At 30.6% G+C, this 14,904-nt stretch overlaps 1 protein-coding gene across 3 annotated transcripts in view; it reads left to right on the forward strand.

Annotated features, from left to right (window-relative positions):
• The window catches only part of LOC149802747 (solute carrier family 15 member 4-like), a 67,764-nt gene extending 55,195 nt beyond the window's left edge, over positions 1-12,569 (forward strand). For all 3 annotated transcript variants that reach the window (XM_089952160.1, XM_089952162.1, XM_089952161.1), the window contains one exon: positions 3,789-12,569. In XM_089952160.1, the coding sequence (XP_089808286.1) occupies positions 3,789-3,985 (197 nt within the window). In that variant the 3' untranslated portion in view covers positions 3,986-12,569. The remainder of the gene's footprint in view (positions 1-3,788) is intronic.
• Positions 12,570-14,904: the final 2,335 nt, after the last annotated feature.

A 14,904-nucleotide genomic window follows, 5' to 3' on the forward strand; every position in this document is an offset into this window, starting at 1 on the left:
GTCATACCTTGAAAGGCAAGGAAATTCATATTGAGACCAATTATCTAGCTTCAAAGCTATCAAAGTCAATAATAGTTCCCTGATCATATCACCAATACTGATATCTTTATACCATTTCTTATAGAAAATGGGCACCTTGTTCATCCATAAATTTGTTTTCATAAATAAATATTTTAATATTTTTCTTTATTAACAGTTTCTAAGCCGTAAAAACATAACACCTAAAAGCATTTTTGTCTTTTTAGATAAGGTTATCATATTTCCATCTCCTAGTAAGAATAAGTACTTAATCTCACATATTTCATATTAAATAAATTGACGTATTTTCTGTAATGGCAGAAAAACTCAATGAATCAAAGTTATTTTCAAATCTAATATAACTGTATTGATATATATCATCACCAAGCCACTTTTAGAAAAAGTTTGAATCATAACTTCTCTTTTAACATTATCCACTTTTGATTTCCATATAAAGGTGAAAAATAATTTGTTCATTTTCCTGAGAAAATTTTGCAGAGGATTTGGCAATGAGATGAAAAAGTGATTAAGCTTTGTATTAAATAGGGTTTCAAAACTGCTTTTTTAATCAATTGGTGTTAAGGATGGATTTTCCCTATGTTTTAAACAAGTTTTAATCATTTCTGTTTTCTTTTCGAAATTCACTTTATCATTTTATCCAAATCCATTGAAAACATTTATGGCCAATGATGTTTATTCAATCATCATCGAAACTTTAAGCCATCACAACTTAAAGTAGTGTCAACTGCAAAATGTGACAGTAAAATATTTATGTTACCTTTAGCTTTTATATTCTTATTATTCTTTAATAGTATTGACAATATTTCTGCACATAATAAAAACAGATATGGGAATATTGGATCAACCCTGTCAATGACCTATGGAAATTTTGAAAAATTCTCAAATAAAGCCATTTTGTAAAACTACCAATGAGATGTTATGGTAAAACGTTTGACATAAATAATTACTAAATGTAAAGTTTTGCTTTCTAAACTTGAAAATCACACTGATTACCAAAGTAAATATAAAAACATTGCTTTAATTGAAATTGAATCAGATTTTGTAAAAACAGAGTCAGATAATTGTTGCAAAGCTTAAACTTAAACTACTTTCGTACTAAGTACAGGTTGACATGAGGAAAAAATGTGGCTGTAAAATACAATGGCAAAAAATTTATTAGTAAACAAGTCATATAATTTGTTTGAAGTACACTGTCATGCATACTTGATTTTGAGTGACAAACAAAACATGGAAATACAAGCCGGTATAAAGATCTTTTGAATATAATTTCATCAATTATAACAGTTTGTTATAGTGTACAAACAATAATGAAGAATATGTCCTTTATGGACATTGAAATGAAATTTAAATCAAGCCCTTTATCTAAAATAATAATAATTTGTGTTTCTGTTTACATATATTTTCATTGCAGACAGTGCACTTGGGATATGTTAAAATGTTCTAACTTTCTAATACAAAACATTTAAGATGCCTGGCATATTGTTAAAAATCTTTGGTTATAAACTAAGTAACAGAAAGAAGTAATGTAAATCTTAATAAATAATTTAATTATTAGTGTTATACATGAAAATGTGATAGGAACTTTGAGTATTATGAAGTAAATCTAAAGTAATCCTGAAAGCATTCAGTTAAAGTCCAAAGGATTGAAAAGTACCACACAAATTTCAGAACAGGAAGTGCACTGGTCTGACAAAATCATGATGAGGTCAACATGGTGTTGTCCAGAACTCCTTTGAATAATTTACACTAGTTACAGAATAATATCGTGGTCAGTGAGCACTTTCCATTAAATAATCCTAAATAATGTTTTTCCTTGCAAATAATATCTAAGTACAACATAAAATGTGTCTACAGACTTGATGTTATAACTGGAACACAAGAATCAAGATTAACTCCAAAATGAAATCTGATAACTCAGTTTTCTCCTTGTATACACCTTCAACAGGCTATTACGACTATTTGTTGCAATAACCCCTATGTGACAGATCATACTACTCAATCTAATATAACAAATTACCTATTCATGTGACCTAACTCATCCAATAGGAATTTACTTTATTCTTCTATGATACCACCTGACCAATCTGTCCAATTGAAAAAAAGCCAAATCTCATAAACATGTTTAATAATAATTTTATTATTGGTAAATGTCAACATGTATGTAAGCATTAATTTATAGATCCTATTCAATTTTACATTATTTATTTTCTTAGAAGTACAAGATCCAGCTGTAGACAATAACTACAATTTCTAACCATGAATAAAAATTACAAAATTAGATAAAGTCATGTACCAGGAGTTACAAAACTATAGAAATATATAACAATTTGTACAAAATTGATTTGTCTGATTCTGCCTACATGCTGTCAGTCATTTTTTTTTAAATCAGCCATCCTTTAATAATATTCTATTAAATTTATATACAAAGACTGTCCCAATATTTCCAGCCAAATACATTCACCAACAATCATAAAAGTAAGCACACATACCCATCAGCTGTTCAGTAGATTCAAAAATAAGTATATTTGTTTATTTTGACAATTTTACATTAGTTATACTTTGTTGGTACTTCATTTTGTGTATCTGTCTCTGATAGAAACTATATAAATACTTTATATACTTGCTGATAAGACATGTCCAACTGCAATCTGAATAGTCCCAGATCTGCCATTGTATAATCTGCTGGCAGATCTGGGTCTCTGTGGTTTCTTCAGAGTAATCAGTAGAGTAATCAACATAGATACTGAACTGCTGGTGTTTTATGTGACATTAGAACAGGGTTTACTAGTTTAGTTGTTGGCCTCAACTTATAAGTGAGTAACACCATAATTGGAAAAAGTCATTACAGTCTCTTTTTTTTAGTAACAAACAAAGCATCTGAAAATTAGTACCCTTAAATAAAAGAGACTTATATTATTTAATTGCAATGATTCTGTAAATAGTCAAACTGTTCCTCAACTTATTTCATGAATGTACCTTTAGTTGCAAGGCCTTGTACCTAATTAGTACACACATGTAATTGCAAACTCTGTCACCTCATTAGTATATTAATGTATTAGCAAGGTATTGTACCTGATAAGTATATTAATGTACTGGCAAGGTCTCATACTTAATTAATACATACTTACAGTAGCAAGGTCTGGTACCTAAATTAGTATATACATGTTGTAGCAAGGTCTTGTACATAATTAGTATATACATGTAGTAGCAAGGTCTTGTACTTAATTAGTATATACATGTAGTAGCAAGGTCTTGTACCTAATTAGTATATACATGTAGTAGCAATGTCTAGTATCTAATTAGCACATACATGCAGTAGCAGCATCTTGTAATTAATTAGTGCATGCATAATTAGTACATGTATTACTATCATTTCTCTCTACTGCTACAATGATTATCATCTCGGTACTTTTTATGTGGTGGCATACAAGATACACATTTCTCCAGTGTTAATTGGGAACTTTTTAATATCATCACCTTCTGATATTTTGAATGGTACAGGATCTTATTAAATTTCATGCTGTCAGGTCTTTCTAATGGTCATAAAACCTTCAAATCATTATTAATAAAAAAGCCTGTATTTTGAATTATCATTTTCTTAAATTTCATCTCAGCTCTGATGATGACATCACAGTGTCCCTATAATACTGTCCAAATCGAAGAAGGAAATTTGATATATATTTTCTTTATAATATTTTGATATTGGAGATATCCTTATCAGCAAATATTTTTTTTGTGTTCTATTTCAGACTGGTTCCCCAAGGAGCCAAATGATGGCCATATGGAATACTTGTTGTTCTTCGTTGGAGGATTGATGATATTGAATTTGCTGATTTTCATTTTTGTTGCCAGATGGTATAAGAAAAAAAAGTCTAGGTTGGTTGGGGATGATATAGTTGTGACATATGATAGTGTTGGGACAGAGGTTTCATTTGAGAATAATTAAGTTATGATCTACCAGCTAATGAACTTTAATGCTAAAAAAGTACCATGACAAGATGTGAAAGAAAAGTTAAAAGCGGGTCCAGAACAGTTAGGAAGTGTTCACTATTTCTTTAAACCAGAATGAATAAGGAATAATTTGGCATCCAGCAAAGTAAATTTTAGGTGGAGAAATTAATTTTTATATGACTTTGTTATCTCAAGTTCCATTCTTTTAAAACAATAGGCTCTCAATCCTTTACTTCATAGAGTGTATGGCTTTTTAGCCCTTTGATATACATGTAGCAAAGTTAATGAGTGTAGTGCACTATAAATAGAACAATTGTTACCTATTTTACTAAATACACATAGGCCTGCCTGTTAACTGTTAAACAGTGTAGTGTATGTTACATTTAAAAGCAATTTTAACCGTTTTACATTGTTGGAACAGATATATTATGTGTGGAAAGATTTAAGAATAAAATCCAGTCGATATAGCTGTATAATTATTTTTCATGGAAGACTTTTTTATGTGGTTTAAAATCCTGAGAGAACTCATTCACCATCAAGCTAGTGAAGCCGCATGACCAACCATAACTGCCATTTCTCATACTCAAAATTTACAAGTTCTTTGTCTGCACCTACATCACTGAATCATTTCAGTTTGATAATTTATAAAAACTAATCACTGCCTACATTAATATCAGAGCCTTTACTTAAGTTATTGAAACTTTCATAGTTATGATTCTAATCATGAAAACGTAAGAATGTACTGAATGAAATCCATGGCCTCCATTTTGGAGAGTGGAGAATGCAACCCAGTTACTGTAAATAGCAGATTTCGACTAGAGCATAAACAGATCACCACGTGATCTGATGTAATGGTCATTCACACCAATGAATGTAGTATCTAATAGGGAGTTTCCCTGAAGGTGGCACTATGAAAACCCGCTCAAAATTGCTGATGTTTACATCATGCATTCAATTATTGTTAAAGTGTACAAGTTCCAAATTTAAGCTGAAGTTTGTGTATGCATTTATTACTTATGTATTTTGTCCAGGTCATGTAATTGGTCATTTATCTTTTCTTTGTTTCTGGAAAACAAAAATATATCATTGTACATATCTGAAGTTGTATGGAATGCAGACATTTAAGACTGTGCAAAAATTCAATCGTAGTTTTTTTTTTAATGTTCTTGAAGACTGCATGTTTAAATGAAATAGCCCAGAATGTTATCTGGAAGAGTGCATATTTAAAATGAAATAGCCCAATGTTATCTGGAAGACTGCATATTTAAAATGAAATATCCCAATGTTATCTGGAAGACTGCATGTTAAAAATGAAATATCCCAGTGTGATATGGACGACTACATCTTTAAAATGAAATAGCCCTGGAAGACTGCATATTTAAAATGAAATATCTCAATATTATCTGGAAGACTGCATGTTAAAAATGAAATAGCCCAATGTTATCTGAAAAAGTGCATATTTTAATTGAAATAGCCCAGCTGCTATCTGGAAGATGTATACATAAAGTCAAATAGCCCAGATGTCAGTTGGAAGACTGCATAGTTACATAAAATGAAATAACCCAAATCTTGTGTGGAAGAATGCATACATAAGATGAAAAAACTGATGCTTTGAGAGTACAGTGAGTCACTTTAGACCACTAATTTAAAGTCAATGGCAAAATATTTTCTAAATTGGTATCTAAAACACCCTACCCACCCTAGCTGTATTTGATGGTATGCCATCACTAGTTTATATGCTTGTTTTAATACTAACTACATTATGGTAATAATGCTGATGAATATGTACCATGACACATTGCTGAAAGATGATAAACTGAAATTTTTTTATTACATGCAAATTTGTGTCAACTTTACAGATGTTTACTAATTGGATGCTATAGTAATACATTAAAGTGTGTGACATTATTTATATACCAGTGAACATATTATATCATTTGTGTTAAATAATGCTGACTAAAACTTCATTTCAGTTCAGTAAAATTAGCAAACATCCAAGGAATGTGATAATTTTAAAGTTCAAGAAAATGAAATATATGAGTTTTTGCCATTTTTAAGTGCATGTGTTCAGGAATTATCTTTGTCTTGGTTGATGCACATAGCAGAAAAAAATAATCAGCAAATCAGTTCAAAGCTCATTTTATTAATGTCCGTTGGAGGTAACACTTCATAATATGTGGATATAATAAACTTTGTGTTAACTGCCCTGATGGTATATGTCTTCAGGTTGACAGAGAACTTTTTTTGACAGTATGTCTCCTCAGCCCTCCCATTCATTCATCTTAGTTATAATTGGAGCCATGACATCTCCTCTGCCCTCTTATTTATTCAGCTTAGTCATAACTGGGGTTGTGACACATACATCCATGGTTTATATAATTCTGGCACAAATAGAGGCATGATGCCATTTTCCCTTTAATGAGACTACGGTTTCATTCAAGTTGTGCGCTTTGAAACATCAAAACACACTGCTGCCATTCAGGTTTCACATTTTCTGACCACAAAGTTAAGAAACTAAAACTCAACTTAAGTGGAACATTTTATACATGGGAAAGACAGAAGCTTTGTGTCCAACAGACAGGGTTTGCCGTTATTTTCTTTCTCTTACAACCTATTTCCTAATTGTCAAGAGTTAATGTTCTGATTGCAGTTTTTGCAGGCAAACAAGGTTTAAGAATCTAATTTGATTCAGAATGCATTCTAAGTATTAGCACTGAATAATTTACCCAATCAACCTAATCACTTCAGTAGGCATTAGGCCTGTTCATTTGAAACTTCACAGCAGTGAATGTCAGACTATTGTCTTTGATAGAGATATATACATCATTGCTCATTATATTGCATGTTTCATTGTTTTTTTATAAAAGACAAATCCATGAAATCATGTATTCACAAATATGCTTTTTCTAACTAAACTATGAAATGCGATGCCCTTGAATTTAAAGTAGTTAACAGCACTTAATTTAAGTACCATCCATACCTGCTTATAAGTTGATCCCATCTGGAAACTGCACAGATCTATTGTCACATAATGCAGTATCTGATCTGGGTCTATGCAGTTTGCTGGGAGTAATCATATGAACAAACAGTTTAGATCCTGCTCTCTATACAATGGCAGATCAGGGTTTATGTTGTTTCCAGTTGGACCAACTTATAAGCGAATGCATACAGTAATAACATTTCTAGCCACTTGACATTGTTGGTTGAAGTTATAATTGGCAATGATAGAGATTTTAACATTCTTATGAGAATAATGTTAACCTTTTGTGAAATTTTCTAGAAAATAATTAAACATTTAAAATAGTTTCCCTTTTTTGCAAATTGTAAAATAGTGACAGTCAGATAATTAGTAACACATACATCCAAAGAGATGCTGATAATTTTGTTATGCTTCTATAAATAGTAAAGTACCTCAGAAATCAAGTCATTCTAGCGTCACAAGTTCATACAGTTGTTTAATATATGTTATCAATTTCCTATTTCTCTTCATAGGTTTTATTGTTGTTTTTATGTTTTTTTATCAAAACCTAATCCTTATACTTTTGTTTCTTTCTTTTTTTTGATAATACCTTATTTTGGAAAGAAATGTTTTATATTTATTAATTATCTTTAAGTTGATATGTGTATTTTGCAGTCAGTTTGATTGTTATTAATATATAAATGTTAATTGTTTTTAAAACAAATTCCTGTCTTTTCCTCCATTACTTGTAAATATATACTTGTTGCAATCACATTTTTGTTTATTTAATCAGTGTGATAGAAAAAATCCTTTTCAAACAATGAAATGAAATGATACGTTCATTTTAATTTATTGTAATAAAGTCATTTTCCACATATCTATGTATTAATTTAACTATTCCAGAAGTAATCAATACATTTTTAATTTGTCATATTGTTTCTTTAATGATAATTTCTTATGAATTTTTACTTCTATTGTTCAGATCCAACTGTATGTTGCATAAACCCAAATCTGCAGTTGTATAACATACTGTCCAGCAGATGTGTGTCTATGCAGTTTGTTGGGATGAATCAGTAGTACAAACAACATAGACCCTGATATGCCAGCATTTTATGCAGTACCAGAACAGTGTCTGTGTTATTTTGTAGTTGGACATGACTTATATATGAGTATATATGGTAACCAGAGAAGTTATATGATTGGTTTCTAATAATTTGTACATATGATCTTTTCTATTTCATACCTGTGAATCTATATCAGCACTGTTTATAGGTGAGATATCAGTTTCTTTGGAACACTTATAAATCAACATATTAAATGACGATGATATTGATGCAATGGGTACTGATTATACACATCTGGACACAAGCAATTCTAAATATTGTTCGATTTCTGGTCTTAAACTAAGTAACAGAAAAGAGCAGAAACCAACAAGTTTTGTAAAATATGATAAATAATTAATTTCCCTACAGTACAAAGTGAAAATTGTAAAAGTGCTTACAGAATTGTGAATTAAATCCCAAATAGTCCTAAAAGTTTTATCACAAGTTCAAAATTATAAAGTTCCAATTGAATTCCGGAGGTGACCCAAATAAATTCCAATATTTAATGCGTTGATTTACTTGTAGTCTTGAATGTGCTAATGTACTAATGGCCTGGAATGTGGTGATGTGTTAAGAGGCTTTTAATGTATCACAACAATATCGTCCAAACTCTCCTTGTCTGAATTCACTATAAATTAAAGTTTTAGTCCAAAAATATTATTGAGCACTTTGCAATTCCAATAAATAATAATTGAATAAAGAAATAAATCCAACCAAATTAAAAACTGAACACAACAATAAGAATGATTCTGCTTTGGATAGTAAGGCAAGAATGAGTAATAATTTAAGTAAGCAACATTATATGAAAAGCTGAGACATAATAATAGAGCCAAGGTGTAGGTCAGTTTTCTTCCTAAAACATTAAAACTTGTCAACAGGTTTAGGAATTTCCAGGTGAAAAACTAATATCTTACATGTATAAAGAATTTATTATGTTTTTCTTTGATTCATACTGCTCTGGATATTGAATCTATACTCACAGAGAAATATTAGCGATCTATTCTATTATTTACAAAATGAATGTCTCTGGTCAGGTACACTATTAACTTGATTTTGGAGAAAGGTCAAGTAGAAAATACAGATATAGATAACATGCCATATATATTTGAGTATAAACCAGTTTGCATATAAGCCGACACCCCATACTGAATAGGTATGAACAGTAAATAATGCATGACCCTCATATAAGCTGACCCAAAAGTCAGAGAGAACATCATAAGATGCATGAGGCAAGTTTTAAATGCATTTATTTAGGGAAACTTACCTTAGCAAAAACTGCCCATTTAATTCTCTCAGGTTTGGCATGTATGATTATTACATAGGAATAGTATAAATTTGTTTGAAAAGTCAAGAAATTTATTTAATTTTCAGTGTTCCTATTTGTTTGGCCTAATTCAAATTTGTGTATTACTTGAATTAATGATGACAAAACTTGACGGGTTGCTTTAACACTACCTCTCCATTTCAACTTGATTATTGTTTGTTTATGCATTATTTTATTAGACTGTTTATATCAGTGCACCAGTAATTACATTTTTATTTTACCTTGAAATTGCAGATACCTATTTTATTAAAATATTAAGCCATTATGACAACAATGAACAACATCAAGGTTTGATTGAACGGTCGCAATTAGGCTAGTGATCATATTTACATAATGGCACCACCACATGTACATTGTAGGTTTGAACAAGCACTGATTGAAGTACATCCCTTGGATTAGATTCATGGGCACCACTGCACTAAACTTTAATGATAAATCCAAAATACAACAATGAAGTTTCAGAAATAATGCTTCAAAAAGTACGCTAATACCGTAAAAACTGAGTTGTAGCTTGCATCGTTGTAAGCAACCTTGATCCCGATTTTTACAAAACTATGGTAATCATGCTAATATTAGAGTGAAAGGCAATTACACATCAATATACTAGTATAGTTGCCAGTCAGAATTACCTCTTAACCCAAGCCAGTTTCAGGATTTTAATGATTAGCTGGCCTGTATTGCTGTTGTAAAACAAAAGACGAATCTGCCAATTATAAACAAACAAAGGAGATGCCGAAACTTCCAGCTTTCCATTGTGTGAAAAACGATGATTTTGCTCAGCCAAAAACACAAAAGTAAAATAGATTGATGATGATCTTAGTTGATCTGTTTTCAGAATTTAACATTTAATTTTGCCATTCTTTCATGAACATGTAACAGTTATGCTGGTTGTTCCTTGCACAAATGAAGGTGTGTACCTTTTCATAAATATTACCTCAGGTTGTAGCATTGCTTATAGCACTGAAAAAGAATTACTCATGAGTGTGTGGATCAACATAAATGAAACAGCTATTACTGACTAGCTGAAGTCTTATATAGAAAAATGCAATTGGTAAAAAAAATGAATAAAGCAAAATCTACATCTCTGTTTGGAATAAACAAGGACTAAAGTGATGCTAGGCAAGATTTGCAGTGTGTAAGTACTGTACATTATAGTACAGCTGGTCTCCCTGGTAACCTCGTTCCTAAATTATGCGGCTTATACCAGAGTATATATGGTACTCATTGAGAAAAGAGCAACAAACAATACAAATGGGATATGTTACAAATCAGATAGATAGTTCAGATTTGTACTTTCATGATGCTATTTCCCTCTATTTACCATTGTTTTCTCTTTGCTATTTCATTTTTTATCTATTATATAAAAGTTTTTACAATGCCATGCTATTATTTGATTTCTCTGGCATTGTCTTAATGTTCTGTACCAAAAGAATATTTATGTTTTGTTCTGTCTTGATTGGATGTTGATAGGTCTTAAACATGCATCTTGAGTAGACATATACGGATTATTTAAAAGAATTTTAAAATTTTGAATTGAAACTCAGTGTTAATGTGGTAAAAGTAAGTTAAATAACACTTCAGAAGTTACTACCAAATATTGAGTCGAAGATGAAAGCTGAAAATTTAGTAAAGTTTCTACCAAAGCAGAGCCATTGTGAGGCAAACAGTATGTGTGTGAAACAGACTTTTGACAAATCCATAATCATTAAAACATATGCTGAAAAAAAGCTTGTAAAAAATTGGTGCAAGTTGTGAACAAATACAAAGATTTTCCTATGAATAAAAAACAAAGGTTTTGTTTCAGTTTAGCTCCCTTGTTTAATTATTCTCAATTTTGCACCTCTTTGAAAATGGCTACGTGTGTAAGCTTGCACAAGCTCTGACTAGAGCAATGTTGAAAAGAATGACGGTTTTACATATTTATTCCTCCAGACATCAAAGATTAATATAAGAAGGGTATTAAACTTAAAGGATGTTATCTTTTTGGGAATATCAGGTGTACAGTCATTACAACAACAATCAGTTGCTTCTCAGCAAAACTACCTAGGAAATATTTTCTTAAATTATATAATGTAAGAAAGAATTAGTGATGAAATTTTTTTTGGAATTATGTCAAAAATATATTCAGCTATGTCACAAAAATTATATTCAATTAAATTGCAGTAGATTAAAGTACACTATTATTAGTAATCAAATTAAGTAGGATATTGGTAGATATTTCTTTAAAAGCTTATAGTAATAATTATATAAACATAAATACTCATACTAATTTCATTTGGTTAAAAAATGTGACAATAATGATCAACCACTAAGACAAAATAATGATGGAAGGAAGGAAGGAAAAAGTGAATAAGCACTATGTAGGTAAGCAAACTGCTCATCATCAAATCACACTTGATGATAGTTAATTGAGAAGAAATGGGAAAATCAGACTTTAAAATGGATGATCAAATTAAAGATGCAGCAATATCGGGGTAATAAAGTTTCGGCTTTTCAAATTGTAGGAAGTAAGGTTTACAATAAAGTACCATTAAAACTATCATGTTAATGACATCCAGTTGGTGACTTGGTATATCAACAGTAAACTCAAGTACTTGAATTATGATTTTCAATAGTGATTGACTGCTCTGTGCGGAAAATGAGTTTCAGCAAAGTATTGTACTGTTACCATTTTTAGTGTGACTTCTTTCATCCCACTCTTCATTCAGCAAATATCACTGCTAATCTCAGCTGATAATTATGTCTCTTTATGTCATGATACTTTCTCTTAACTTCAGAATACTTTCAGAACATGAGTTATAAAAAGAAGGCAACAACTGTACATGTCAAATCTGGGCACTCATTTCCTCTTTACATCTGCTTCTTTATTCCCATGTTTTATAAAAAAACATCTATGGAATATACAAATATATCATGCATATTAAACATAAAACATGTTGGTGCTACAAATTTATATATATATATATATTGCATTATTTAATAGTTATTTTCAAATTCATTTTATGCTATGGTTAAATGTTATTTTGGACTTAACCTTGGTCAAAGTCAAGTTCATGTTGTTCTTGACTAGAGACTGATATTTTTTATTTTTGTAAACAAATGATACATGTTTAATATTTAATACATATCTAATATTTTCTCTATGAGTGTAGGTTACATATTACGATCAAGAGAAGTAAACATATTTATTAAGGTCTGAGTCATAGTTATTGGAGTCTGCCCCCCTTCCCAAAAATATATTGCCTCCCTGATGTTTACTATGTTCTGTATTACAATTTTAGTAAGAGAATCTTCTAGAATGGAAGATTCCATTACATGAAATTGTTTTAGAAAATGCTAATTGTAACCTAGGTCAAGAAGAGAGCTTAATAATCTACTTTCCTGAGAAATTACTCATTCCAGCAATAACATCTGAAACAGAAATTGGTCTTATTGTTCTGTTCAGTACTTTTTTGGGCTGCAGTTATTTATTTTAAGTATTATTCTCTGTAGTTACAAAGTGCTCAATACTTTTCTTGGACAGAAACATTAATTATGGAATTAAAGTGAATTCAAGCAAGGATATCATGGATTATATTACTGTGATTCATCAAAAGACTGTTGGCACATCATCACACTTCAGGCCATTATTACATTAGCACATTCGAGATTACTGGCATGTCAACACTTTTAGAATTGGATCTCATTTAGAATACTACTGAAATTTAATTAGAAATTTATTCATTAGGTTTGGTGATAAAACTTTTTGGTCTATTTGGGATTTTATTTGCATAACTGGAAGTTCTTTTAAAATTTTCAGTTTGTTTTCTGAGGAAATTAATTATTTGTTAAATTTTACCAAACTAATTGGTATACATTATATTATTTACTTTAGAACCATAGAGTCATAATAGAAAATTGCTTGTTTGTCTTGGCTATGAATTTCTTTAACATATTTCAGACAACTTTATTTTTTTAATTTAAATTCACCTAATTTTGGAACCTTATAAGTCCCATGTATTATTTCACGTTTTAGAAATTGTTAGTGAGACCACAAATCTTTTACAATGTCATCTCAAGTGGAGAACTTTATTTTAAATCCTACTCAGAAAATATTGCCCAAGCTTGCCAGAAACTATGATCTCTCTGATGTGAAGCCAAAAATCAGAAAATATTTTGGTCCACTATTTGGTGAAAAAGAATGCTTTGGATAAAAGTGCTTTGGGTTTGATTAGTAAGTATCCATATGACTCTAACTTGCAAGTTATGGAATTGAAATTATAATACAAAAATGAAAGAGTTAAAAAAGCTAGAGCTTTTGAAATAAAAGAAGTAAACGCAGTTAAAGTGGAAAGAGAGAGGAAAATGCAATTGCAGATGCAGAAGCAAAGAGAATGGGAAGAAAGAGTAATGAAGAGAGCATGAGAAAGGGAAGAAGGAGAATTTAAATTTAGATTAAAAGAACTAGAAGTCCCATACATATTTGAGAAATCAATAGTGAAGCCAACAAGCTTTCACAATGTCATCTGCAGTTGAGAACTTCATTTTAAATCCTACCCAGAAATGGTTGGATTCCTTGAAAAATGATAAATTACTCCATCTTGCCAGACATTATGATCTTTCTGAGGCAACAGCTTCTTTATCAAAGTAAGAAATAAAAAATACTTTGGTTCAGTATGTGGTAGAAAAGAATTTTGTGCATAAAATGTTTTGGGTTTAATGAATAAGTCTCTCTCTGGCTCGAACTTGTAAGTTATAGAATTTAAATTAAATACAGGGTTGAATTTGAGTTAAGAAAGCTTGAGCTTCAGAAAGAGAGAGACAAATGTAATTGGAGAAAGAGAAAGAAGACAGACAAATTCAGTTAGAGAAAAAGGAGTGAGTGAGACAAATATAGCTATAGAAAGAAGATAAAACTAATGCAGTTGGAGAAATAAAAACAGAAGAAAATGCAGTGACAGAAAGAAGAAAGACAAATGCAGTTACACATAGAGGAAAGAGAGAAAGAAATGTTATTGCAAGTGCATAGAGAAAAAGGAGATAAATACAGAGTGAAAGAGAAAATGATGAAAGGTAATTTCAATTAAGATTAAAAGAATTCTAGCTAGCAACTGAAAAGCACTCACACACTTTGCACACAAAAAAGTCAGGTTTTGATATTTCCAAAAATATTAGGTTTGTACCCCTTTTTAAGGAAAAAAGAAGTACATTTTGAAAAAGATGCTGAAAAATATTTGTAATAAGCAAGAGAGCACTGGACTCTGTTATTGCAAAGTGCACTTGTTGACAAAGCCAGAGATATCTACACTACCGTCAGTACAGCAATGGGCTGATTATTATCTGGTTAAGGAATGTATCTTGAAAGGTTATGAGTTATTTTATAGGTGGTGCTCAGCCAAGAAAGTTTGTCAAGACAACAATAGCCTAAGACAACTGATATTAGTTGAAGAGTTAAAGAACTGTGAAGACCCACCTTGATGGAGACAAGTTGAAAAACAATTAAACTGCTGCTCATGATTATTCCTTAACCCACAAAGTTTCCTTGGTCA

The sequence above is a fragment of the Sinohyriopsis cumingii genome, chromosome 3, assembly GCF_028554795.1.
Source record: "Sinohyriopsis cumingii isolate HCF-2022 chromosome 3, ASM2855479v2, whole genome shotgun sequence".
Taxonomy (NCBI): domain Eukaryota; kingdom Metazoa; phylum Mollusca; class Bivalvia; order Unionida; family Unionidae; genus Sinohyriopsis; species Sinohyriopsis cumingii.